Below are 22,033 nucleotides of genomic sequence, written 5' to 3'. Positions count from 1 at the left end.
GACCTTGCGTGCTGGTTACGTAATATAGGAATATAAATTGTTCCTGTATCATTCCAAACTACAAATGTATATGATTGGCAATTATATATATCAATATCGATAGAGAAATAATATGGTCTGCACTTCGATTTAATGAACATAAAGTTATTGCCTTTTTTATTGCAATTTAGTAATTTTCGATGCATATAATCCAAAAATACGTCTTGTTGAATGTTTTTAGTATATTTGATGGCTTACTTTGATGCCATATAGGCTCTTATTTATAGGATTCATCCAATGAATGGAGTCTCTAGCTGTAACAAACGCACGTGGATGTCGGCCAGTTTGCGGCGGGATTTTGAATCGTATATATTGAACTAGATTTGGATTACACATAACATAATATTTATGTAAAGACAATTAAACAGTTCGAATATAACTAATTATTTTGCAAAATTTAAATAGATCATATAAAAGAATCTGTAATGATATACTCGATTTTTATATAAAGATGTTATACTGTATCTTGAAGAATAAAAAACAAATGATTTTAATATAAAAAAATCTAATTTTTTGACTTATTATAATTGATCGAGCAATTGGAAAATAAAATATAGTTTATAAATTGTATTGTAATCTATAATGTTTCTAGGTCTATAAATAATGTATTATTACATGTTTATAAATAAAATGTATTATTACATGTATATAAATGTATTATTACATTTGTATTATTACATGTTGTATTATTGTATTATTACATGTATTATTACATGTATTATTACATGTTTATTACATGTAATAATACATGTAATAATGTATGTATTATTACATGTTTATAAATAAAAGTCAAATTTTATGAACATCAATATCATAATATACATATTTATTCTATCATTACATTGTTTTTGCATTGTAACCCTTATTATGTTTTTGCCCATTTCTTTTTTATATACTTATTCCTTCCATCACCTTTATTTTCTTAAAAAAATATTTTATTCATTAAAGATATAATCAAAATAAATATGATCTTAATAAACACAAAAAAACATATGTAATATTAAATTACATATTATTTGTTTCACACAAAATAAATGTTCTTTACATTATACTCAATTTGATAAATTTCATTATCTAAAATAATATCTAAAATATATTCTATTTTTCGTTTATTAACAAAGTCACCATAAATTTTTCAAAAAATTTATTATAAAATATATTATACCTTAGTTAAGTACATATTCAACACTACGTATGCGAACAATATCTATGTATGTATAACAACTATGTATGCAATCAATCTCAGATTGTCAAACTGACTGCAAAATAAAAAAAGAAGTGAAGCTAGACAACACAGAAGTTAAAAGAAACTCACATAATAGACGAAAAACTTAAGAAATTGTTAAGAACAGATTGGTAGAAATCTCTACGAAGGAAAACGTAGTATTCTACAATTTGAACCTTATCGTTGTATGTACATTTCTAAAATATAGAAGTTTAAAGACCATTAAAATTAAAAGACCAGAGTTCACGATGTTTTCTAAAGACGTACAATAAATCAATTAAACACTTGAACTCATCACACAGTATCAATAACTGACATTTCATGGTAATTAAAGCTAATGTTTCATCTGTCCTATCGCTTCTGTACTTTCATGTAATTAACTCATCACTTCTATCGTTTCATGGATATTAAATCGACATCACAACCACAAATATAAACTTAGGTCCGACAGAATAAGAGTTAGCATATTGCCAACTGAAATTAGACTAAAATGTGTAACTGATTTATCAGTTCGTTAACATGTTGCAGTTGATAGCACAAAAGTAGTATCTTATTTTTACATTCATATATTCATTCTTATGTAATAAAGGGGCTACAGTAGAAAAGCGAAGCAATCTCCTTGTTGCAGATAGTCAACTTGGAGAGTTTTTTTCAATGCCAATTAATAACCAACGTTCAACTACCGACTACTTGTAATTATGCATCTTTCTAAAATGTTTTTAATTTGGATCGAAATGGCCCCGAAATATCAGTCTTTTAGTTGAAATTTTGTTAATTTTATTATACATAGTTGAGCATAATTCTACGAAATCTGATGTGGCCTCATAAGAACATACTATCTATGTTCCATAGCCGACATCTTTTATAACACAATTATAATGGTTACATATAATAACTGAAAGAGCATTTTGTTCGAATATTTAATATGTTTGAATAATTAATAAATACTTGTTTGAGTAACGTTGTATAACACTTAATCAAAATGTTTATAATATTTCTGTAACAAGTTAGTTGCAATTATTATTTATTACTTATTGTTACTTATTGTTACTTATTACATAAAAGTCAAAAATATATATAAAAGTGAAACAACTCAAATAAGGTACATGTCATTAATAACTATATAAAATAATATTACTTGAAAAATTATTCGAACAAAACGCTCACAGTTATTAAAGCAACAACACTATATGTTCTTCTTAAAATTAAATATCAACGGGATTCCGCTATATTAAGTATGTTATTATATCCCAATATATGTGAATATAGAGTGTGATAAACCTATGTACTATAAGCTGTAATAATTATTTCTTAATTTTAACAAAACGAACTTATAGCGTTTGATTATCGAGTTCTACACACTGATACACAAATACCTTCTACAATTCTAAAATTCATGAAATGAATCCCTTACACATTTTATTTTCGTATTTACGATTGATTTATCAAAGAAATAAATAGGAACCAGCCTACAAATCATGTATAGGGCACACATAAAAATTAATTATTATAAAAATTCATTAAAATATGGCAGTTCAGGCCAGTTTACTGAATTTTAAAATAATATATACTATTTTTCATAATTAAATGGTTGTTCCGTAGTTCATATATATTGGTAATCTCAGTCGTTAGTCATAACATTGCAAAAAAGAAAGAATAAAGAAAGAAACTAAACCATTACTTTTCTTTTTTTTGCGTATGCCACTTTAACTACATTCACAGTCTCCATTAACAGAGTATCTAATATAGTTACAGTAAGACCATTTTTTACCGCGAGTTCATCATGATGGAATTTCGTCCATTCATCTTCCTCAGCCTGAGCTTCTCTAGCCAATAATTCATCAACCCTGTCCCTTCGTTTTCTGCTCCAACGCATCACCATGTTTTCCCGTTGCAGTTTCGTTTTGAAACCGAATAACGTGGCCACTTCCTTATTCACATAAGCATTAAGCTCTTGTATAGTCTTAGGGATTTTCATTGTAGGTTTTGTTTTCACATTTGGTTTTGTCCAACTTGGACCTGGTTTTTCGTATTCGGCCTGATAAACTTCGGCGATTGTTTCTTTGCACAGATCAAAGAGGAATGTGTTGTAAATTCTTCTATCCTTTTTTACAGTCTCGTCGTTTTCTTTGGTTAACTCGCAGATTTCAGGAGGAGCTTCTAAGCTCATGATATCTTCTCCAGCCTCTTTGGCATTAAATATTATAGCCGTGGCTTTTTCAGTAAATGCCGTTAATTCTTCTATATTGGAGGGAATTACGGCTGGAGGAGGAGAAGATGATCCAAGGGATGTTGAAATTCTTGCACCACCACCAGGTGGTGTGTACGGAGGTGGTGGTTTGTTTGGTATTTCTCGAACATAGAATGATACTTCCTCTGCTTCTAATTTCTTAATCTATTATAAAGGGATGATATATGTATAGGGGAATAACTTTTACATAAACAATAGAATAAGATAGCAGGAATGAATTGTTACCTCTAACTCAATTTGAAGTTGTTCAATGCGAAGCAATTTTGCTTCCCAATCTGCCTCCATACCAGGTTGCTTCAATGAGGCTGTGTAAATAAAAATGTGAAATAATACAAATTCATGAAAAGCTTTATAAATAAATTGTCTAGGAAAAGCAACACGAATCTTTACATTACATTATGAGTTCACATTTTACTTTGATTAGGTGCTTTGATGATTTTAAAAAGAAAAGAAAAACATCCAAATATGGATAAAAAAAATATTCTGATGCATTAATAAAACAGTATGAAGCTGTGATAAAATTATACATTCCAAGATCATATATATGTATACAATAGTCATTTTCTTTTAAAAGTATCTAAAGAGAACAGAAGATACAATGTTTTATATTGTGTTGTGTTGCACAATATTTACAGGCTTTTTTTGTGCATACAGAAATTAATAAGTAAATATCAAGCACTCATGCAACACTGATTTGTATAAAAGGAACAAGTCAATGTTTGTTTCATTCAAAGTTTCGTGTTGTATTACCTTTAAGTAATTATTATCTCGACTTTGCTATTCTGAAAATAAATAATACATGGCTATACGAGGCAATGCTTTGCACAGGAATACACAGCCAACATAAAAATCAGAATGTGTCTCTGTAATATATGTGATATGCAAGAATGTATTATCATTTATGCATTAAATTATATAAATAATATTAAAACTAAGTTGGTTGTATCCAATATGTATTTAATACTATAAAAATATGTATGTATTACATATTTAAATATCCATTCAATAACGATATAATTTACAACTCAATAATTTGAATTATTTATATATACATTTAATATAAAGAATTATGATTAAAAAATTAAAAAACATTTACAAAATATGAAAGAAATACTCCTCCATATATTGAATTATGAAATAGATATTTAAAAATATATTTTTACCAAAATTTAAATTGTATAGCCTTAATTTAATAGTAATGAAATAGTTACAATAAATAAAAATCATACCTTTTAATTTATCTATCATGATTTCTATATCCTTTTCAGATGTTGCAACAATGGGTGTAGCATGGAATGTATTCTTCGAATCTGCATTTTGATTTTCTATGTTTGAATTACTTAATAAATCATCATTTAACACGTCGATATCCAATCTTGAATCATTATGATCTCTAGGAGAATCCATCTCAATTTCTGATACACCTTTCGGTGTATCTCTGCCCTCACTTGACTCAGATAATACATCTTGTTCCTGCTTTTCTTTTTCTTCTGTTTTATTTAAATTAATCACTGCTTTCATCAGTTGATTTTCTTTTTCTAGTGCTTCTGTTTTAGACTGTTGGCTTTCCAAATTATTTATTAGAGGTTGTTCATGTTTATCAATAGCTTTATTATCTACTTTTGAATATGCAATGCTATCTGTATCAGAAATTTCAGTTTGTGATTTTTTATTATCTCCAGAAATATATTTATTGTCTTGAAGTTTGTTTATATCATTTTCTGAGCTTGATGAAAATTTCTGTGCAATTTCATCAAGTATTTTCAATACTTCTCCTGATTTTTGTATTGCTTCATATTTTTCCGGTATAGAAGATGATTTTCGTAAAACAGCAGATTTCTGAAGTTCACTTTTATCGAATATTTCAGAAACTTCAAGACTTTCTTCTGAAATATCTTCATACTCTGGATCTTTCAAAATATCAAAGGTTTTATCCCCTATATTTGGTGAGACATCCGATACAATTACCTCAACATTTTCTACTGTTTTAACATTATTTATTATTGTGGAAGGAGTTACATTACTTTGTATTTTATTTTCTTGTATTTCAACACTTTGAATATCTGTTTTATTATGTGAAGTCGATTCTGATTCGGTAATAGAATCTATAAAATATTTAGTCTCTTTTTCTATAACATCCAATACACTTTCAGTTACTTCAACTAAATTATCAAGCTGTTCACCATCAGAACTATCTTGTTCTATTATGGGTTCCAAGGATTTTTGTTCTTGTGTTATTTTGTCTTGTATTTCTTCTTTGTCATCACTTTTATTTATTTCTATAAGTTCTTCTTCTGCTAATTCTACTTTAGCATCAATTTCGAGTTCTGATAAACATTCACTTTCAGCACTCCCTGGTTCTAATTCTGTTATGATAATTTCGCGAGATTTAGATTCACTAAGACATGTATTATCATCATCTTTGATTTTTAGGTGCACATCTAGTCTTATAGCAGTCTCTGTACTAACTTCATTAGCTATAATCTCTTCATTGACATTTCTGTTAGCGGCTTCTTCATTAGTATCAATGGTGTTACCTTTATTTTCTTTCAAACATTTATCTTCTAAGATAAAACTACTTAAAACTGGTTTCTCTTTTTCCTGTACTGTGGCTTTTATTTTAGTTTTACTTCCTATACTATGTACATGGTTCTCAACATTTTCTTTTGTTGAATTATCCTCAATGCTCTTTTCAACCTTATCCAGTATCTTAATCACAGAATCATAAATAGCCTTTTGGAAATCATCGGTTTCTATACTGTGCACAGTGTCTTCTTCATATTGCTCTTTATCATTACCTTTCGTAATTATATTCAAAATATTTTTAGCTTTATTATCAGAACTTTCAAAATGAGAATCTAATATCGTTTCATCAAGTTTGATTCCATATATGTCAATATTCGTAGATTCACTTTTTGGAATAAATAGTGAAATATTTTCTATATCTTCTATATCGGTGATTGTGTTAATTTGATTTTTAGAATCATTAGTTGACTGGAATGTATCTTTTGAACTTGACAATATACTCGAGTCATCATTGAATAATTTTGAAATTTGACTTTGAGAATTTTTCCATGCAGAATGAATATCAAATGAATCAGATGCGGTCCAATCATCTTTATCAAAACTTTTATTAATAAATCCTTCATGTGCCTGACTTCCATTCTTATCGACTTCTTGATTACTAATACTTAAAGCACGATCAAAGGCATCATGTTTAGATTCCTGAACAGATTTTTGAGAAATTTCTTTAAGTTTTCCCATATCAGTTTGTAGAAATGAAATTTCATTCTTATTATTATCGTTAAATTCTTTGGATTCATTTAAGAATAATTCTGAATCTTCTATTTTTGAAGCTGTGCATATATCATTTATATTTTGGTATTTACTATCATTCACTGTATCTTCCATATAATCTATTGGTTCCTTAAAACTATCATTTTGTTTGGACGAATTTGATAACTGCGGAGAAATTTGTCTTTTTAATAATTCATTTACATATTCTGTAACTATTGTCTGTTTTGAAATATCCTGCAGAACTTGTTTAAGAGATGGATCATTTTTATTTTCAGATTGAGTTTCTATATTAAGTACATTTATTATTGAACTATGATTGATATTTGTGCATTGATTTGAAGACTTACTCTTCTCAGCTAAGTTGGATTTTTCTAAACATAATGAAGAACTTTTACTCGACTCCAATGATTGATGACTCTCTAAATTATATGAGTTAACCGAATCTTCTTCAATATTTGCATCAACATTTTCTTCAGAATATACTGTTTCAAATTCCATAATATTTATACATTCTTCATTCTGCATTGTTTTTGAGCAAATTTCGGATATGGATCTGATTCCAACAGAAGTATCACAAGATACTTCTTCATCTTTTTTATGCAAGCTTAAATTATTATTTTCGGTTAACATCTCTGAGTGATCATCCTTAGTTGCCTTAATATGTTCTAATATTATAGATTTCTCGATTTCATTTAAAATTTTTTTGCTTCTCGCTTTATAATCAATTTCTTGAATATTTGACCTAGAAGGCGATATTTTATTTTGAGGCATCATAACAGATATTACATTATCGTCTTCTTTCGTTATACTTTTATTATCACTGATGTTAGTAACTGATTTCAATTTTGTATTATTCGTTAAATACTGTGGAATGTCAGAATTACCCTTCTCTTCATATAATTCTACATCTGTGCTTTTGTCTTCTTTTACGATTTTCTCATCATAAATTTCGTTATTTTTATCAGATACTGAAAGTATTTCTGATATTCCTTTCGATGTACTTCTCTCTTCATTTTGTGACTCATATTTTCTTTCTTCGTTTGATTTTTTATTAAAACGCGACATCATCTCTGAAAGTATCTTTAGTTCATTTTCCAATGAGCTTATATCCTCATTCAAATTTTGATTATTTAAACGCAAAAAGTCTACTTTTTTGGAAAAATCAAGACTTTCATTAACAGATTCAGTGTTGATTTCTGCATTAGAATTTTGAATATTACTGGATTTTCTCGAAGAAATATGTGAATGTTCTGAATGTTGTGATGAAATAGTTCTAGCCTGAGACTGTTCAGAAAACGTATCAAAATCAGATTTATACTCCTTTAAATCAGACTGAATCGTAGTATCATGCTGAGAAAGCTTAGCTTCCGATTGTGTAAGTATATCTGTTTCAGACTTTGATGTATTAATTTCAGTTCTAATATCTTCAGAAATACTTTGATTATTTCGAAATTCATCTTTATATTGTCCAGTTTCACAAGGAATATTTTTGTCAGATCGTCCATCTGAGAGTGATGACATCGCAGCAGAACCAAGTTTATCAATTTCAATTTTTTCTGATATGATTTCATCAAAAACTGATTGAGTGCGGTGATTTGCCGTACTCATTTTTGCGGAACTTGGTTGTTCTAATGTTCTCATACTTCTTGAAGATTTAAGCGTCTTTTCCGAGTGATTTCTATCATGCTTAGCTTCAATGATTTCATCTCGTAATAAATTAATATTTTTTATGGAATCTTTTACTGGTAATTTTTTCGTGGAAAATAAATCAGATTCCGACCTAGACCTCAACAAATCGCTGCTTTTGAACATATCCTGTAGCTTTTTCAGAGGAATCTCAGGTATTTTGAAGTCTGCCAAAGATTTGGACTCTATCGCTAATTTCTCAATGTCTTTAGAAGATCCTTTTTTCGACTCCAGTTTCTTACGCATTTCGTAAATCGTTGTATCATATTTCTGTTTGAACATAACAAATCATTCAATAAATGTAACATAAGATTTATCTCATCAAATTTATTATAAAATCATATTCAAATCTATTAACAATATTAAATTATCTACCTTGATTTGATGCAGTAAATTAGCTTCTAAGGCCCGAAGTTTTTGTTTAGTCTGTTTCCTGGCTTCCCTTTTCAAACGTGACATTTCTATTCGTCTTTCAGCTAATTTTTCAGTGAGTAACTCTATTCTTCCTTCGATATCGCTCGTGTCCGATGAAATAGTAGTATCTATAAAATGACACATACTTCTCTCTGATAGTTATCAGAGTTAAAAGATGTATATTTATATAAAATAGATGATTCAATGCAAATTATTAAGTAGTATATTTTATACACATTATCGTTTAGAAGTATTTGTTCGTTCATGAAGAAATTTTACTATTACTGACATAAATAATTTTTTATTAAATCTTTCATTTAATTATGTAGAAAACACATGTGATATACTTTAATAATATTACTTTGGAAATTTGCAAGGAACAAATCATAGGTTTGACTTGTTTAATGGTTCTTATTAAAAATAAATAAAGAATTTTTCTGAAAAATTTCTCACAGATTTGATAAACGATAATATATCTTAAAATACGTACGAAGTATGAATTATACACACGTATGAAGTTGTATTTGAAAAAACTCTACAATAAAACTACCTTGTTGAGAAAAAACATTAGATGTTGCAGTTACAAGTTTAAGTGCAGCTTGTTCCATTCGTGCAACACGATCTTCTTCATTTCTTAATTTCGCATGCCAAGCCATCCACTCTTCCACACAGTTTTTCCGCGATGTGAGTGCAGCTTCACGTGCGTTCAAAATTCTAAAAAATGTAACCACATCCGATAACACGAATACATTTTCCATATCGATTAAAATAACTACAAAAACAAATTTGTGTGAGAATTGCAAGAATTCCAAATTATTAAAAACAATTATTTAGGCGTAAGAAGTAAGCCAAATATTTTTGCTACAGTGGAATACTGCAATAACGGCGGAATGCAAATCGTCGGTGCACTGAATCTATTTTTACAATGCTTCATTTCATAGTGTGAATACACAGTTTATTATTAGACTTCTTACATGTGTCTCTAGTGACTCACAAATTTATTAATTTAATTTAAACATCATATTAGAAACCCTTTCCGAAATCATGACGATAAAATATATAAATATATAAATTAATCTAAAGAAACATATACTTACTGCTCAAGCTTTTTAGATGTTTTCAAATTATGATCTTGTGATCTAACAACCACGGATTTAGAATAATTTCTGTCACTCTCTCCGGAACTATGATGAGAAATAGCGAAATTACTAATCTGAGATTTTGTGGATGTCTCATCGAAATTATGGCCATTCTTGTCTTGGCTACAAAAGGAATTTTCATAGGAGTTTACACTTTTATCAAACATTTTTTGACAGAATACATTCTCTTTGCTATCATAGTCGTCTATCCTATCTGTTAGTAATTTGAAATTCTTATCCTTTGTATGTTTATCCATAAGTGCAGTTTCATCGTTCTTATCAAATTGAATAAATTCCTTTTCCATTTTTGTTCGTTTATTATGATGCTTGACAAGCTCCTCTGACATTTGAGAATTGGACTTGGATCGTAATATATTCTCGGTGAGTATGCTAGATGACGATTTGCTTTTTTGACATTTTGAACTTCTGCGTTTAAAATTTGATTTAGATTCGGAACTATATTGGGTCTTTTTAGACATATCGGTCGGAATTGATTTACTGCTTCGTTTAGAACTTTTCGAATACGTTTGTAAAATGTCTTCAGACACTTGAGATGATTTTGATGTTTTCAATATGGTATCTTGACTAACAGAACTTACTTCTTCTGACAAAATTTCGCTATTCGTAGTAATAGCTTTCAAAGATTCCCTTGGGGACACTATACTCTGAAAATGATTATCAATTACTTGAGAAGGCTTTGATTTTTTAGATAATTCTTCTACTAAAGTGTCAGATTCTGATTTAATATGTTCAGAGATAGATTTGTTTAGATTCTGTTGTACTTCTAACATATCGGGAGATTTTTCTTTCTCAAAAAGATATTTCCCAGGAATGCTTATGGAATGATTCGAGATCAATTTTGGGTCAACAGAATGTTGATGCGATTTCAGTCTTGTAACATCCACCTTGGGCATCTTCTCCTCAAATTTTCTTGACTTTATTTCGTATTTAGATATGTTTCCATCCCTTTGTGTTTTGTAAAGACATTTTTCTTGAGACACATTGCTTTGTATAGCTTCATCGGATTTATCCGATCTTAAAAACGATGTATTAGATCCCTCAATGAAATTCGTAAATTTATTACTTTTTGGTAAGTCGATTTTAGAAAAGTGTGATTCGTTTTCTGATATTTGCAAGCGCGCGTCTGTTTGAGATCGATCGTGCTGAGATTTATCAGAATCAACTAGAGAACTCATAGAACTATTACTCCTTATATCATAACCCTTCATAGGTCCAGATAATCTCCTTGGAGACTGACTATCTGCACTTCGTTTTAGTTTTGTTAAAATATTTTTAGTGGATATTTGGGGATTAAACATGTTTCTCTGTTTTTGTAACATAAGCTTACGTTCTTGGCTCGCAATTTTATGAAGCTCTTTTAATCTAAAAACATAATCTTTATAAATATATAAAAACTAAATAAAGTATTTTTAAGTACAAAGAATTGCAATACCTATTCATTTCGTCTTTTTCTTGTTGTAATTTTAAAAGTAAAGCTCTTTGCTTCTTTTTCACAGAGCTAACACGACTATCTTGCCCAGTATCTTTTAATGCCCGTTTTTGTTCTTCTAGTTTCACTAATTTTTTAGTTCGATCATTTAATGTTTTTTCACGAGATTTGAATAGCATCTCAATTTTATCATATCTTTGTTTTTCGTCTTTTATTAGCTGTGCAATCTACAAAAATGCGTAATATATTTAATCTCAATTTATTTTTAATATAGAAATTTTAATCCATTATACTTACCTCTAGATCTAAATATTTATTAAAAGAACAAGTTACGTCTCGAGTAGAGATGCTAATTTCCGTTCCAGTCTCTGTCCGTATAGACGATGTGGTTTCATGCAAGCTTATTTCAGACATCGTTCTTAATTTACTAGGTAAAGATATTTCTTCTATTTGATCTAAATCTTCAAATTGTTCTACCGAATCTAAAGAAAGATGTGGAACTTCACTGTCTCCAATGAATTCTTGTTCGTACGGTATTCCACACATCTCCGAGCATCTATTTTGTACATTTCGTCGAGTTGGACGTATATCTGTTTGAGTTGCCATGTCATTCACTGTTTGAGTTTGTACTTCTACAGCTTTAACTACTGGTTTAGTTATTTTATTTACATTGTCAAACTCATTTCCCATAGTTTGACTTGTAATATGATGTACTTTGTGAGTCGGAAACGCTATGTCAACATTAATACTTTCATTAGTAATTAATAATTTTCATATATTATAATAAATAATTTATTAAATCTTCTACCTTTATCAATGACAACATGTTTCTGTGATCTACTAATTTCATTACAATGTTCCATATCATCAATATTTCTTTCATCCATTGCTTTAGAGAAATGTGATTTTATTTGATCATTTAACTGATTATGTTGTAATGGTAACTCTTTCTCTTGATCATGTTTAACATTATATAAACATTTTTCAACATCCATGACTTGCCTCAGTGATTCATTAAATGAATCAAGAAGATGCAGCTCAGCTTGAAATTGCATGTGTAAGGCAGTTGGATGTAACTACAATTGTAAAATTGCTTTTCTAATATAATGCATAGATTAAATAAAATGGCAATATATACTGTACATATTTACTTACCAATGAAATATTTTCTGGCTCTGTTTCAGTTTTAGCTATATTATGTTTTGAACACTTAAAATCAGCTTCTATATTATTATTCTGCATAAATTGCCGTTTTCGCTTAGATCGAGGCATAAGATTCATATCTGGCGTAATTAAATCACAAAAGTCCTCTTGCTGTGAACGATTTTCATCTCTAAATGAAATTCTTCTTGGATCTAATAATGCACTTGATAAAATACTGTTGTTTAAATTAGATTCATTACTATTACTAGTTTGTTTAACTGTAGTAGCAACGCTTTGTGTAAACGATTCTTCTTCTTTCTTTGTATTTACACTAGTATATTGTGTCAAAGAATCATCTGTATATTTTGAATCTTCAGTAGCTTTATTTGATTTACTAATGTTAATACTTTGTGCAATTTTTTCAGAATCTTTATTTCTCATCTGCTGTGCAGAGACAGTGATTGGACTTTGAGTTCTTACACTAATATTTGAATCAGTTACACTCTCTATACTTTCAGACTCCTTAGAGTTTATTATATACATTTTACTATCCATTTTACTAGTTGATGGTTTTACTTTTTCGAATCTTTTACTCTGCTCTTTAAAAAATACATTTCCTGTCTTTCCTTGTGATTGACATGTTATTTTGTGTTGTTGAACTTGTCTACTTTCTGATGAAAACATATATTTCTGATCATCTATTTGTTTTAATGTATGTAAATCATCCTTATGTTTGTAATCGAAATTTTCAAACATATTTCTAGACTCTCTAACTGTGAGCTTGTCTGATAATTTTGAAGATCGTTCGGAAAGTGATTCATTACTATAAGATCTGTTCTTAGATTCTAAAGAGATATCTCTTGTCTTTAAAGATCTAGTATTAATAGATCTATGTTTCTTATCATTAACCTTTTTAGCAGTTGATGTTGCAAAGTTTTTTGGTCTTGGTTTTGTTGGAACAAAATCACTTTCCCGTGGAATATGAAATGACAATCTGTCATTTTTTAATTTTATACCTAATGTATTTTCACTTACATTATTAGAAAAATCCTTCCTAGAAGCATGTCTTGGACTTCTGGATCTTCTAAGAAAGTCTTGTACTGTATCATCTTGTTTAGAGAATGAGGATTCATCTTTTCTAATTCTTTTAGACCTGTTTTCCTTTTCTCTAGAATTTTCTCTAATGCATTCTTTCTTCTTTGATAAATTTGAAGATATAGAAATATTTGGCACCTTTAATGGTTCTACTTCACTGTTAATAGTAGATGAGACATCTGATGTTGAGAAATCTAATCTTCTTTGAACTCGTTCAAAGCTCTTTGTTGGTTTCTCTCCTCTTTCGTGAAATTCCTTTGTAGGTGTCTCAAATTTTGGTGATATCAACTCTTTCGATGCACAATTTTCTCTGTTCGAGAAATCTAATTTCTTTGCAGAAATTTTCAGATCTGGTGCTTTCAATGGCCTTATAAAATCCATTTTTTGTACAACTTCATGCAAATTCTGCACACTATTAGACTCTAATATTGTTGGAGACTTAATTGCATTTTTATTATTTAATTCATATGTTTTTCTATAGACTTCAGAACCATCGCTCAAAGCAAGTTTTCGTTTCAGAGCACTTATAAACGTGAAAGGATATGGTTGGACAGAATGATATGATAAGTTCTCTAGACTTTTCAAGTCAAATTGAATTGGAACATGAGGTGGTTTGTCTTTAGATAGCTGCTTGGTAATATAATCTTGCTGCTGTTAAAATTATATTTTATTAGATTATACTTTTAACAATATATATATACATATATATAGATAATTATTTTCATTTATAAAATCATTGCAATACATATGACATAAAAACAAAAAAATAAAATTGACTTACTGCTGCAGATGTTTCAGCACGTTGAGCAATAATGTCAGGATCAGTGAAAAAAACATATTTCTTTTTTGCATTAGTATCTTCCTTTTTGGAACTACTTCGCATATTTTTATATCTGTTGCACAGCAGTCAATCTTTGTTTAATTGTCACTTGCTTTTCCATACTTGTAATATGTTCAATAAATTAATAAACTACAAATATAATTTATAAATATTAAAAATATATATTTTTTTAAAACAAAACATTTTTTTGATGTTTATCTGTATAATTGTAATTATATAAGCATAAAAATTCATAAATAATCATTACACTGCAGATTTTTATGCATTTATAGGAAATTTAAAAGTAAGCAAACTTACACAAATGCACATGATATTAAAGTGTGTAAAATATTCAAACAATAACACATTCTATAATACTTAGTAGAAAAACCAATTTTCTGCAAAGGCTCTACTTTTTTAATTGGATTTTTAAAAATATGAAACTGCATAAAAATGTGTAGTCTAACTATTATATTCCACTTATTCCCACCTAATAAACCAAAATAAATTTAATTGTCAAGGTATTTCATGAACTGAATTAAGCAATTTACATTGTTAATGCAAAAAATTATAAAATAATAATATTGATATATAATTTTATTATAAACTTAATAATGTATTAATGCATTATCTATTAATCTATTAATATATTAACTACTAATTTATTAATACATTATCTATTAATCTATTAATACATGAAAACTTACATTTAGATATTTAATACGATTACCGTTAAACACAGGTAAGACGAGACTAGTTCACAAAAGTACGTTAAGATTCAACGTATTTATAACCTAATTCAGAGTGCCGTGTTACATAAATATGTTTCATAAAATCAATTTTCAAACATTTAACGAAAACTGACAAATACTTTTTGAGATACTCAGAGAAAACCCGGGTTTTCATATATTATATATCATTCATTTTTTCATAATACTAAACACAATAACTTTCATTACGACGATCATTTGTAAACGACAATCACGTGGTACTTCGTGAATTCCTACTTATATAAAATTGAAAATATGGCAACGACAAAATCTGAATAATCGATAACACAGTTATTTACAAACGCAACACATATGCTAGTAACGTAAGAAACACATAACTATTTTTAATAATGAATATAATATTACGTGAAACCTTTATACTTGTTATACGTGAAGTTTTACAAGAACGACGTGAAAAGAAAAAAGCGATAACCGTGTATAATATTAAACAAAAAATATTAGATAATTTGCTCGAACGTCTTAAATTTTTGCGATTTTATCAGTCCTGGCAACATCAATGCTTCTAACATGAAGTGAGTTGTAAATATAAAATGTATTTTGTTGTGTTTGTGTGTTTGTTCGTTTGGGGAATTTGAGTTTGGATTATTACTTGTAGAGCGCTAACTTTGGTTTTATGTAGCACACAATTATGCAAATTATTATATAGAAAATTATGAACTCATTGTAGAATTGTACAATTACTGTAAACTTGGACTGAAATTGGACTGAATAAAACAATCTTATTTTGCAGATGAACAAAACATTTAATCATTTAAAACCCTTCCAACATTCACAATCACCAATTCTTTTCCAGTTTTCATTAATTGAAGGAATACGTTATAGAATACGAAGAAGTTCGACAAAATTAGTAAGTATTGGTATGTACATATTAAGAGAATAAAGTATTTGAAAAGAATAAAGTAAGAGGTATTCGACACCTTCTAAAATTCTTAGAAATGACGTCATTTTCTGAAAGAAAAAAAAGACGCAAAGGAACAATTTGCTATTCGAACGAGAAATATGTCGGTCAAAATAGCGATTTTGTATCAGGAGAACATGATAACATAAAAGATAACACAATTTTAATGATTCTTGAAAACGACGTCATACTCTAAGAATTTGTAGAAATTTTCAGCTCCTGGAAAATACTTTCGACCGATTTTGTGATTTTATATCACGAGAATATGATACCATAGGAAGCGGCACGATTTCGGCGATACGAAAAGTCAGCATTTAAAAAAAGGCAATTTATTTCTATACATTTCTGTTTATTAATAAATAAATTTTTATATTTGAAAAAATTACATATTATATAAACCTGAACGATACAAACAAAACAAACAAAGATCGCGCCGTTCGCGTTTACTTTCTCAACCGTTAAGTTCTAAGGCGGTTTTGTAGTCCATAAGTCGGCGCCATTTTTGAACTATCTGCAAAACTGATCAAGTTAATAATTTTCAAAACATAAAACTTGATTGTAATTCGAAACCTTGCTTTTTCCCTCAAACAGGGAAAAAGGCATAGAAGATAAAAGATGAAGTTTACAAAATCTAGAAGCTTCTGACAGCGTTTTTTGTGAGCACGAATTTTGGGAGCATGAATTAATATAATTGTTAAAATAATTTTTGCTATATCTTCAATCATATAATATTGATCTTATTTGATTATTTGGCATTAAATGATATCATTTGTATTATAAATTGAGAAAATTGTTTGTTGTTCTTAATGAACTTAATTTTGGAACCTACCATTTATATAAAGATTATTCTATCCATTTTCTGTGACCTTTTCTCATTTTCAATCAAATTTAATTCTACAAAACTATCATTGGATTATTCGATATTAATCGGTAGAGAAATCTTGTATCTTTTACGATGTATTGTTTATATTAAAGATCGAGTTTTTTATTAAATCTTGTTTTTCGTTATAATAAGATCTTTTTTAGTGAATAATATTGTCAATTACAAATTATTGGAATTATAGCACTCATTATGTGTTTCAAAATTTGTTGGTAAACAAAACACTTTGGAAGTTAAATATAACGTATTTCAAAGTAGTATTTGCATTTCTTCTCATCCGATACACGTCAAGAGATCAACGACTACGAGTATACGAAAACAGTAAGTTGAAATAGAAGATATGGAACAAGCGAATTCCATAAGTTCTACAGATAAACCATATAGTTGTGAGTGGCAACATTTTTTAATAAAAAAAAAAAAATGAATGGCAGTAATTTATTTTAAACATATTCTTTGCATAAAAATTCATAGTTTGTTTATAACATAAATATTGCTTAATATAATTACGACAAAATTTGTTTTAATTTCAATTTAGTAGCTAAAAATTAATGTATTTTTTAATAAGGAAAACTAACAAACCAAAAGCAAGAATACCTTCCTGCAAATAATCAAAGTATATTATTTTACCTAGGCAAAAAATCAAGTTCAAGAATAAATTTAAATGATGCTATGTTTATGTCAATTAATGATGAGGTTTTTTCATACTCGGATAATGAGTGTTTTCATGATGTATTAGATTCTAGTCTCTCATTAAGGAATGAAGACACAGAAATCGACATATCAGTTGCAACTAATACAGAAGGAAGCAAACATAATTCAAGTATATTTGAACACAATGATAGCACAAGTCTGTTTTCTTTACCTCGTACAAAATCTGATTCAGATGATGTAAGCAATAACCTTATGAATGATTTTTTACAAAATTCAAGTAATTTGCAACATCTACAAGACATGGGCACTGAAAAAGATAATTGCAAGACAAATAAAGATGTTTCATTAAGGACACTATTAAGGCAGATGTTTGATGAAATTTTAGGAAGACATGACTCTACAAAACAATTAGGCAAAACTTATATTAACAGACATTTAAGCAATGAGTTTTTATCAAATAATAGCAACTTAACAGACAAATCACACAATTCTTTTGAAATAAGTAATAATGACCCAGTATGTCAAACACAAAAATTTAATAATATGGCGACAATTTCAATTAATAATATAAATAACTACAGTAAAAGTAAAGTTTCATCTTCATTTAATACATCTTCTTTAGACAGATTCAATTCTGAGCAATTAATTACAATATTGGAGGATTCCAATGAAAGTAGTAGCAATTCAGAACTAAACGATTCTTATGAGTACTCTGGGAAATGTATAGGAAAATTAAAACATTTTTTTCCTCGTAAAATAGTAAATAAATGGATGAGTAGAAAAATATTTACCACCAGTGATATAAGTGAGATAAGTGATACCACTACCATGTCTTCGAACATATCAACTGATATCGAAATATTAAGCAAAGAAATTTTAAAAAAAGCAGATAATTTACTTGAAAACAGGAATGAGAGTAAGTAATCTTAATATTTAAATTAAAAAAATAAATAAATAATATTTAAATATAAACACATAAATACGAAAATTATTTCTTTATACAAAAATCATATCTCACTGTAAGAACTAGTAACAATTTGTTACATAGCAACATTTAATTTTTTCAGGATTCGATGTAAAACAGTCGCCAGTGTGCAAATTATGCAGGGTACATAAATTATTTCTAATTCCTTTCATAACTATAACTCCTTCAACTCCTTAAAAGATTTCTAGATAAATAAACCATTTAATTTCAAATTTTAAAAATACTTTTAGTGTTTATTATTTAATATTCTTTTTAATCCTTCAATACTAGACTCAATCCTGTTGAAAATTTCAATCATGAAAATAAAATTTTACCAATATAATAATCATTTCAAACAAAATTCGCTACTAAATAATCTTTGTATATCTGAAAATTATCAAAAAACAAATAATAAAGAGTTACCATTTCTTAAAAATAGCTAAAACAGAAATGGATAAAAAATACAAAAGCTTACTATAGTATTATAAAGTTAAAGACTATAAAAGTAAATTATGGTTTAACATAATAAATTTTGTAATAAGTTACTATGCATTTTATCAAAGCAAAAAGATTTGTAATAATTTTTACATAATTTAATGGTACCTATTTGAAATATATTCACAATATATTAAGTTCAAATATAATCTATTAAAAAGGTGATATAATACCCATTATATCCATTACTGCTAAATCAAAAGACCTGAAATGATATATATGCATTGATTGTAATATATTAAAATTTGCTATATACATTAAAGTAATACTATTAACTAAATTAAATGAACTTACTTGGAATTCAGTTGATCACCTGGAATGTAAAATGGATTGCATACAGCATTTGAATAAGCCGCATGCAATTTCTTAAAAATCTGTAACGTATAGATTTACATATATCAAATATAGTTCTTTTATCATATGATTTATAAAAGATTTACCATTTTTACATCATTATCTCTCAGAGACGTGTTTGATGAATGAGACACAATAATAAATTTGATTTTTGTATTAGTAGCATAACCATATCTGAAATTGTACAAAGAAATACTATGTAAAAAACATAATATATTTAAAGGTGCAATATATGTTAAATATGTACATTTTATATTCTTCAGTAGCATATAATAAATTTAAATACAAATCTCGTATATCAATAGCAGTTTTATTTCCAACATTTAATTTTTCTTCTATAATATCAATTGACGTATGAACTTTGCAATGAAATTGCAATGCTGATGATTCATCAACACATCTAATATATTTTGGAGAATTCTGCAAATAAGTAGTTTGGAACACATATTATTATTGCTATCAAAGTTCAGAATCACAATATTTTTTGATTTGTATCATTTACTAACTAAAGATTTTGCACAGTTATTAACATTCCAACCTTAAAAGATGTGTACTTACATCTTTTCCGATTACAGCTACACAAATGGCCATATTTATGAATATTATAAACTTACAACATTATAATTCATAACAAAACATTTTTAGTAATTAAGATTGAAAACTTCAATTTTTGTAAAGATCATTACACACGTAAAGGCTTTTTTGTAGAGACCACGCACGTAAATATTGTTTAGATTTCACAACATATAGGTTATGCCACTATTTTTGACAACTGCTGATAATAACTGCTGACAATAACTGCTGATAATGAATGATTAAACAGTACTTAGTAAAATTAATAATCACACAATTGTGTTATAAAACATTGCATTGTTTTGCAATAAAATAACAACAACAAATGGATAGGTTTGGTAAAAACATTAATTGTATTTATAAACATGATATACGAATCATTTCATTTTTAAAAATAGAAACCATAAAATTGATTGAAAAATAAAATTATAAGGAAAATTAATTTTTAATTTATATTTTGTGTCTATATTTAAACATATGAGTACAATATAATGTAATAAAATATCATTCTTTATAATATCTTTTCTTTAAAGTTCTATACTTGCGTAGCATATACAAAGTTTCTAATTCTTTGATAACAAAATTACCATGAGCCAACATTTTATCAATTTTCTCAGGATCACGTTCTTGTTTATTTTTTTCAAAAACTTTTCTTAGATTTCTTTTGAAAACATCATAACCTTTTGGATAGTCACGACCCATATACAAGAGCTAAAAGCATAAAAAAATATTGTTATTTGTATTTATAGTAATAAAATGGATAAACAATATCTTCTTTTATATGTAATTTTCGTTATATGTTATTATATATATATCGCACAGCTACTTTATTTTAAAATAACATATTTAATTTTTTAATAAATTGTAACGAAATTGTAATATTATATTTCATACCGTCTTGTATAATTGGATAACTTTAGTACGTTGAGACATCGATTAAAATAATAATTATAAGTATTAATCAATTAATGAATATTTTCTTGGTTATGTACATATACATGTGCATATATGTTGGTTATGTATATGTGCGTAATATGTATTTACACTTTAATTGAACAATATATATATAATTTCTAATGTATAGAAATTATATTAAAATATTCGAAACAGTTTATTGTTAAACACAATATTGTTAGTTCCATTACTTTAAATAATATTGCAAATGCAAGGAAACGCTAACAAAGAATTTCTGCTTATTTCGTTCTTCTGATATTGCAAATTGAAACGCATGTTATTAACCAATCACATTATAACTCATTCTTTTATTGAAATAAGTAAAAAATGTAAAATAAATAAAGTAAAGTAAATGAAGTATGTGAAGTAAATAATTAATTAATTAGAATAGCGGTTTTTAAACCGTGGCAGACTTTTGGGGAGCTACGAAATCCTTACATACGCAAATTATTGTACTATACGAATAAAAATTATTTATTGTATTTATTTATTTATAATGAATCTCTTATCGCGAAAAAGGTTATTAATGAGTAGTTGATGAGTGTTTTAAATACATATTTATCACATTAAGAATTTAAATATTGAGTTAAGTCTTAGGGATCCGTAACGATAAAAAATTATTCAAAGAGGATCCGTGATAAACAAAAGGTAGAATGAATATAAGAACTGCTGAACTAAATTATAGAGAGTTGCGTGTCCGTTCTTGTCACACATGGAACGCTAAGCGCTCTGTTCATGATGATGTGGTGACATAACAATTCGTAAATGAATTTTATGTATTTTTATAGGAAAATAATTTTTATATTATCTTTTTTATTTTACAAAGCTTTTGCTTGAAAATATCTAGAAATATATGTTAAAATTAAACTATAGAACATAGTTATAAGAAGATCCAATGCCTGATTTTAAATTGC

General features: G+C 27.7%; 4 protein-coding genes and 1 long non-coding RNA gene across 10 annotated transcripts; 2 read left to right on the top strand and 3 right to left on the bottom strand.

Annotated features, from left to right (window-relative positions):
• The first annotated feature begins 5 nt into the window (after positions 1-5).
• LOC126915796 (uncharacterized) lies at positions 6-399 on the top strand. Its single transcript, XR_007710335.1, has 2 exons — positions 6-143; positions 267-399. It is a non-coding gene; the product is annotated as an uncharacterized LOC126915796 (long non-coding RNA).
• Positions 400-1,168: 769 nt separating this feature from the next.
• Positions 1,169-15,830, bottom strand: LOC126915771 (centrosome-associated protein 350-like). 3 transcript variants are annotated; one of them, XR_007710324.1, is made up of 13 exons: positions 15,267-15,830; positions 14,521-14,709; positions 12,657-14,390; positions 12,310-12,577; positions 11,799-12,232; positions 11,505-11,728; positions 10,010-11,434; positions 9,463-9,626; positions 8,874-9,064; positions 4,745-8,768; positions 4,266-4,297; positions 3,741-3,820; positions 3,621-3,659 (listed from the first exon to the last, which is right to left on the bottom strand). XR_007710324.1 is itself a non-coding variant. In XM_050720744.1 (12 exons), the coding sequence occupies exons 2-12, from the start codon at positions 14,620-14,622 to the stop codon at positions 2,934-2,936; spliced, it is 9,372 nt and encodes a 3,123-aa protein (XP_050576701.1). In that variant the 5' UTR covers positions 14,623-14,709; positions 15,267-15,830; the 3' UTR covers positions 1,169-2,933. The 3 variants fall into 3 exon arrangements, 2 of the variants coding, with proteins under 2 accessions (XP_050576701.1, XP_050576702.1); XM_050720744.1 differs by lacking the exon at positions 4,266-4,297 and having other exon boundaries at positions 1,169-3,659; XM_050720745.1 differs by lacking the exon at positions 4,266-4,297 and having other exon boundaries at positions 1,169-3,659; positions 8,874-9,040.
• Positions 15,831-17,335: 1,505 nt separating this feature from the next.
• On the top strand, positions 17,336-18,987 carry LOC126915779 (uncharacterized). The gene is made up of 3 exons (XM_050720790.1): positions 17,336-17,514; positions 17,760-18,695; positions 18,847-18,987. Exons 1-3 carry the CDS (start codon positions 17,469-17,471, stop codon positions 18,939-18,941), a joined length of 1,077 nt encoding a protein of 358 aa, XP_050576747.1. The 5' UTR covers positions 17,336-17,468; the 3' UTR covers positions 18,942-18,987.
• A 334-nt stretch (positions 18,988-19,321) lies between these two features.
• On the bottom strand, positions 19,322-20,876 carry LOC126915787 (trafficking protein particle complex subunit 2-like protein). 4 transcript variants are annotated; one of them, XM_050720796.1, is made up of 6 exons: positions 20,753-20,876; positions 20,151-20,393; positions 19,840-20,012; positions 19,679-19,766; positions 19,533-19,612; positions 19,322-19,443 (listed from the first exon to the last, which is right to left on the bottom strand). In XM_050720796.1, exons 2-6 carry the CDS (start codon positions 20,181-20,183, stop codon positions 19,392-19,394), a joined length of 426 nt encoding a protein of 141 aa, XP_050576753.1. In that variant the 5' UTR covers positions 20,184-20,393; positions 20,753-20,876; the 3' UTR covers positions 19,322-19,391. The 4 variants fall into 4 exon arrangements, with proteins under 4 accessions (XP_050576753.1, XP_050576755.1, XP_050576754.1 ...); XM_050720798.1 differs by having other exon boundaries at positions 20,151-20,364; positions 20,753-20,875; XM_050720797.1 differs by having other exon boundaries at positions 20,151-20,367; positions 20,753-20,874.
• Positions 20,496-21,855, bottom strand: LOC126915789 (electron transfer flavoprotein regulatory factor 1). Its single transcript, XM_050720800.1, has 2 exons — positions 21,060-21,855; positions 20,496-20,876 (listed from the first exon to the last, which is right to left on the bottom strand). Exons 1-2 carry the CDS (start codon positions 21,096-21,098, stop codon positions 20,670-20,672), a joined length of 246 nt encoding a protein of 81 aa, XP_050576757.1. The 5' UTR covers positions 21,099-21,855; the 3' UTR covers positions 20,496-20,669.
• Positions 21,856-22,033: the final 178 nt, after the last annotated feature.

Source organism: Bombus affinis, chromosome 4, assembly GCF_024516045.1.
Source record: "Bombus affinis isolate iyBomAffi1 chromosome 4, iyBomAffi1.2, whole genome shotgun sequence".
NCBI lineage: Eukaryota > Metazoa > Arthropoda > Insecta > Hymenoptera > Apidae > Bombus > Bombus affinis.
The sequence above is the reverse complement of the archived record's forward strand: the minus strand, read 5'-3'. Positions and strand labels throughout refer to the sequence as shown.

Excerpts from the sequence above, each read along its gene's own strand:
- LOC126915771 (XM_050720744.1), bottom strand. The coding sequence starts at position 14,622 with ATGCGAAGTAGTTCCAAAAAGGAAGATACTAATGCAAAAAAGAAATAT. Across the intron at positions 14,391-14,520 it reads GTGCTGAAACATCTGCAGCA|CAGCAAGATTATATTACCAA; the intron begins GTAAGTCAATTT and ends TAATTTTAACAG. Across the intron at positions 9,627-10,009 it reads ACATCTAAAAAGCTTGAGCA|AATTTTGAACGCACGTGAAG; the intron begins GTAAGTATATGT and ends TACATTTTTTAG.
- LOC126915779 (XM_050720790.1), top strand. The coding sequence starts at position 17,469 with ATGGAACAAGCGAATTCCATAAGTTCTACAGATAAACCATATAGTT. Across the intron at positions 17,515-17,759 it reads TACAGATAAACCATATAGTT|GCAAAAAATCAAGTTCAAGA; the intron begins GTGAGTGGCAAC and ends TATTTTACCTAG. Across the intron at positions 18,696-18,846 it reads ACTTGAAAACAGGAATGAGA|GATTCGATGTAAAACAGTCG; the intron begins GTAAGTAATCTT and ends TAATTTTTTCAG.
- LOC126915787 (XM_050720796.1), bottom strand. The coding sequence starts at position 20,183 with ATGGCCATTTGTGTAGCTGTAATCGGAAAAGAT. Across the intron at positions 19,767-19,839 it reads GCTACTGAAGAATATAAAAT|ATATGGTTATGCTACTAATA; the intron begins GTACATATTTAA and ends GTACAATTTCAG. Across the intron at positions 19,613-19,678 it reads GAGATAATGATGTAAAAATG|ATTTTTAAGAAATTGCATGC; the intron begins GTAAATCTTTTA and ends TATACGTTACAG.
- LOC126915789 (XM_050720800.1), bottom strand. The coding sequence starts at position 21,098 with ATGTCTCAACGTACTAAAGTTATCCAATTATACAAGACG. Across the intron at positions 20,877-21,059 it reads TTATCCAATTATACAAGACG|CTCTTGTATATGGGTCGTGA; the intron begins GTATGAAATATA and ends TTATGCTTTTAG.